The sequence below is a fragment of the Anarhichas minor genome, unplaced genomic scaffold (assembly GCF_050575085.1).
Source record: "Anarhichas minor isolate MPS153535 unplaced genomic scaffold, ASM5057508v1 ptg000073l, whole genome shotgun sequence".
NCBI lineage: Eukaryota > Metazoa > Chordata > Actinopteri > Perciformes > Anarhichadidae > Anarhichas > Anarhichas minor.
The window spans coordinates 2,479,311-2,484,560 of record NW_027466519.1 but is presented as its reverse complement, the minus strand read 5'-3'; the positions used below and the strand labels follow the sequence as shown (position 1 = coordinate 2,484,560).

General features: G+C 41.9%; 1 protein-coding gene across 1 annotated transcript; it reads left to right on the top strand.

Moving 5' to 3' along the window:
- Window positions 1–324: 324 nt before the first annotated feature.
- sigmar1 (sigma non-opioid intracellular receptor 1) lies at window positions 325–3,719 on the top strand. Its single transcript, XM_076079834.1, has 5 exons — window positions 325–600; window positions 752–803; window positions 1,107–1,255; window positions 1,439–1,531; window positions 1,689–3,719. Exons 1-5 carry the CDS (start codon window positions 456–458, stop codon window positions 1,916–1,918), a joined length of 669 nt encoding a protein of 222 aa, XP_075935949.1. The 5' UTR covers window positions 325–455; the 3' UTR covers window positions 1,919–3,719.
- The last annotated feature ends 1,531 nt before the right edge of the window (window positions 3,720–5,250 follow it).

Here is a 5,250-nt window from a genome sequence, read left to right as displayed (position 1 = left end):
CCTCGGCCTACTTCCTGTTTTTTTGACACGCGAAACAAACATGCTGTTTGGGACAAATCAATATGATAAGACAAATCTCTAAAAGTCCAAAAATGAAAGGCGAAAATGATCAACTAATAACAAAATGGCAATCAAACGTTTGCATTCAATACAAAGTCATAACATGTACATTTGTTGATGCCTTTTTTTTTACTAAGAATGCAAAATAAATAAAAACTTCCTTAAGAGGGTTTTACAACAATGCTGGCAACCCAGAATTTGCCGTCGGCCACGCGACTAACTCGTCCTCTGATTGGCTGAGCAGCACCTCCCGCTCCCACATGACCAGGAAGAAGGAGTTTGGACTCCACTTCGCTCCTTTTTCCCCCTGATGGCGTGTCTGGAGCAACCTGTCCGCCTCTGTGTACACGTGTAGGCAAACCCGCTGCTGTCTCTCTGTCCGGTCCGTTTCAACCATGTCTGTAGTCAGAACGCTTTTAAAACTGTTCCTGTTCACCGCAGTCACCGTCCCGGCCGTGCTGCTGCTGCGACACTGGATGGCCACCAAGCAGTACGTTTTCAATAAAGAAGACGTCGCCAAATTGGCCAAACAGTACGCAGGTGAGCCAGTTAAGTAATGAGGAGCTGTATACCTAAATCAAATCAATACCGACCTTCACGTCACTGAAATGCAGTTTAAAGTACAACTACAGGACTGTAAGTACCCTAAGTTGTCCTCACTGCCTTCCATACTGTACATGTCGTTATTCAGGACAGGACCATGAACAGGCCTTCTCCAAAGTGGTGGTGGAGCTTAGGAAGAGGTAAACATTTCTGGCATGTAAGCACTAATAGCTGCTGTCTAATGCAAATTTCAAGTGTTGAAGCAGTTGTCAAAACCGCAATTGACCCATATTCAGTCAATGAATACTATACTGTGTTACATGATGTGTTGCAGAGCTGAGTCTGCCCTCCATGGAGGACTGCATCTGTTAGAATGATGTGCTTAATAATCAGCCGTCACTCTTCCTTAGGCTGTTTTTTCCAGTAACCTTCCTGGTGTGCATACATGTTATTGAATTCACTAGATGAAAAAACAAACCGATAATAAAGTCTAATCAAACTAGGTATCCTGGCCACATCCTTCCAGATGAGGACCTGCAGTGGGTGTTTGTGAACGCCGGTGGTTGGATGGGCTCGATGTGTCTAGTCCACGCCTCGCTCACAGAGTACCTGCTGCTGTTTGGCACTGCAGTGGACACAGGAGGACACTCGGGTGAGGAAAGAAGGGGACTGAAAGTCTGTCTGTTTGCCATGCCATGGGGAAACATCTGTTTCAACAGGGATACTAATCGAGTTGTTGAACTTTGTCATGGTCGTACTGAATTAAAGGGTTTCTGAAATACAAAATAAAATGATTTCAGAAGTTTGACTCCATGTCTGCTCTCTTATCGGTCAGGTCGTTACTGGGCTGAGATTTCTGACACCATCATATCCGGCACCTTCAGACAGTGGAAGGAGGGGACAACAAAGAGTGAAATATACTACCCTGGTAATACCATAACACATTCTAATGTACAACTTCATGTTTTTGTATGATTGATTTTCTGTCTATCCCAAATGTATGGTGTAAACATACTATGTCTGAATGGCAAATAGTGTTGTCTTTGTTTGTTTCTCTTCCCATACCTCCAAATCTTTCTCCACAGGTGACACCATCGTACACGGTGTAGGCGAGGCCACGTCCGTCCAGTGGAGCACCGGGACGTGGATGGTGGAGTACGGCAGAGGTTTCATCCCCTCCACGCTGGGATTTGCTCTGGCTGACACCTTGTTCAGCACCCAGGACTTCCTCACAATGTTCTACACCGTGCGCGTCTATGTCAAGTGTCTGATGCTCGAGGCTGGTACACTACTTACAGAGGCCGGAGTTTTCTGAGGCACGATCGAGGCTTGGACGCCTGCACAAGGACAATTGCATCAAAGGTTCGCCTTGTCGTCACACAGCTTTACCCCTGAACACTTAACATCTAGCATGGGGGGAAAATCTGGGCTGGATCATTCAAGATCAAATATTGTTACCTGGAATTGTAGACGATCCAAATTAGCATCAGTAAAGTAATACATTGAAGTTTTTGCCCCTCGTTAAGGCTGTCCAAAATAAAGTGCTTGAGTCCCTTCACCTTATGACATCAAACTGCATCAACAACAGTGCAATATTTACCACTGACTTCCATAAAAGCTGGACCGCTCAACGAGTCCCTCAGTGATACTCAGCATCTTAGTCTACACAGAAAGAGCTTAAGCTGCCTACGTAGTCTGTAAGGTCTTAACTAGTTTTTTAAACATCTGGTTTGAAGATTGGAGCCCCAAAAACCTTTTCACCAAATCTGAGATTCTTATTTTGGGAATAATAAGACAATATTTGTACCCAACCAATGAGAGGAAAAAAAAAAAACAATTTTGAGGATCCCTTTTAAAACAAATATGCCATCGTCAATTTAGCTTGTAAAAAATAAATAATGCAAAGCCAAAGCACACTATTTTCTTAGTAAATACCCATTTCACATATACATGCATTGGTTTCTTGGTAAATCATGCCAAAAAAAAAACCAAGAGGCTTGTTTGCTCCGAAGTCCAGACCGCTCTTGAACTTTGTCTCCCATTTCCTCATTCAATAGATTTTTGGAAAATGTTGAAATCCAGATGGAATATGGTGGAGAAAACTGCCCGAATGATGTGTGTATGAGTGCAATGTCCCATTTTATGGCTCAATCGGTATGAGTCATAGCCCGCTTCATGCAAGCTCTGAGTGTTTTAATGATTATAGACACACTGGCATTGTGTGTGTGCTTGGCTACATCAGAGCTGCTGTGCACTAACAGATTGCCATTTACACATTTCTTCTCACAACCCAACTTTTCTCTCAAAACATGGAGGGTTATCCATTAAGTCCAATGACAGTTTTTCAAATTGTACACCACATATTGTACACAATGGTGCTGTTAAACAACAACAGATACTTCTTTGGGGAAATTTGGGAGCCCTTTGTGTAATTCCTATTTGGCTTAGAAAATGGGAAAAAAGAAACTGCTGCTTTGTACTTAAGACCTCTCCTGTGTTATGCTGTAGCTATCCACATTTCATTCATTCACATGACACAATCCTTTTAAAAATGTAACTGTAGAGATAAACTTGAATGATATTGTGCTCTGACTAAGTAAGGCTACTTGGCTGTAGTGCCCTCAGCCTCCGTTCAGTGTCTGAATCTTTGCACTAATCCAATAGGGAAAAACAAAACAGTATCCACAGGCCTCCTCTTCTACAACGCGACATTGTTCTATAATGCTGAGGGAAAAAATGTCAGAAAATCAAAGTCTTTTGGAAATAATATTTATTTACTTTACTTGGAAATTTTACTGTTCGAGCAAACCACTGCTGCTTAGTTTCTCCACGTCCCCGTTCACGTCCTTTTCAGATGAAACTGTCTTAATTTCAGACTGATGCCTGAAGCCATCAAGGGCCATATAGGGTTTCTAGTCTAACTACCCAAACTCTAGTTATTTTATTTATATACAGCAGCATCAGTAGCAGTGTAGTCTCATGGATGGATGGCGAAACAAAGAAACATTATCGCTGTACCTTAAATGTTGATGAGCGGATGTGCAATTTACTCTAGGGTAATGATAAAAACTGACCGTGCCAGAAGAAATAAATGTTTTTGAAGGAAAATTATACAAGCCTGGTTTATTGCTTTTTAAAATACATATACATATATCTCCTGACTTATCCATCACAGGTGCCTTTGTCCTTCAAAACAAACAAAAATACACATCGGGGGTAATTTTGGGTGGTAAACACAAGCTGAGTGAAACCACAAAACTGACCTTATATACTCCAGAGAGTTGATAAGAAATAGAGATGAGGTTGGGGAGTGTGGGTAGCTGGAGTTATGCTGCCTGAATAGACGGTGTTATTCAATAAAGCAGGCCAGCAGAATAAAGGATAGACACATCAGTCCTCATCTCTGTCGGTAAATGTCAAGAGGATGCAGACAACCTGATCTGTTGTCATATCCATGAGAGACGTCTATGTGATGATAGAAGCGTGTGCATTTCATGTGGGTGTATGTTTGCCCGTGTGTGTGAATGTGCATGCTCGTGTACATGTCCCACATGTCATAGCACACGTTTATATTGCTGGTAGCCTTTGAGTTTATGCTATATGTCCACCCTTCCTCTGTCTTTCTATCCATCTGTGTATGTGTGTGTTACCATATCATCCCAGATATAGATTTAATGTCAGCCTAACTGACTGGCCTGACCCCGCCGCCCTCCTTCTTTTAAAGCCCTTTAAAGGAGATGTATTCAGAATCGAAGCTGGACGACCGGTGCTGAAATACCAGCGTGCCCGGCCAGCGGTCGCACCTTAACGGGATGGATGACGGCGTCTTTGACTAATCGCTTGGTGTCTTCCAGGCCGATGATGTCCTCCCACCGCACTTTCGGGCTGTGCAAATAGATGTCCTTTAAGGGTGAACACACACAAACACACACACACACACAGAGTGAGTGATGAAAGTAGAAAATATTACAAAGAATGGATTGAAGTAATACAAGATTCAGTCACACGAGTAGAAAGCCGGTCTGTGCTTGTACATAAACAAAGACACATTCTCGTGCAATTAGGCTTTCATAAATACAGTAAGTATCCTTTGGAATTAAATATCAGATAAAGGAAACGGATTGAACCACTGAGCCTTCATTAATATGTAGCTTCAATTTACTCACAGCAAAGCGCTTCCCTGCTCTCTAGTGGACATATGTAGTATCAAATCACTTGATATTTTTGGATAGAAATCTTCCACCATCTCAGAGGGAACAACATTTCACCCTTTAATGAGGCTGAAATGTAATTTCTCACCTGATGGCAATATTTGTGAGTGAAATGATTCAACATTTAATTATTTATCCATTAATTTTAGAGTTCTGTATGTAATATATTGCATGAAAAAGCTTTGTGATTTGCTGGAAAAGTACCTTACATTCATCTACGTTATTGTAATATAACTTGGTTTATGAAGTTATAATAGTCCGTGTTGATCACTGGTTGCATAAGTTCCTCATCTTGATAGTTCTCGGGCATTGTCATTGTTTCTGCAGTACTTTGTTCTGCATTGTTTGTATTTATTTACCGACTTACAGGAGAAAGCATACGTTAACGTAACGCTTCTCTACGGTAGCCCCGAGGGACAAAACATACGACCCCACA

Excerpts from the sequence above, each read along its gene's own strand:
- sigmar1 (XM_076079834.1), top strand. The coding sequence starts at position 456 with ATGTCTGTAGTCAGAACGCTTTTAAAACTGTTCCTGTTCACCGCAGTC. Across the intron at positions 601-751 it reads ATTGGCCAAACAGTACGCAG|GACAGGACCATGAACAGGCC; the intron begins GTGAGCCAGTTA and ends GTCGTTATTCAG. Across the intron at positions 804-1,106 it reads GTGGTGGAGCTTAGGAAGAG|GTATCCTGGCCACATCCTTC; the intron begins GTAAACATTTCT and ends TAATCAAACTAG.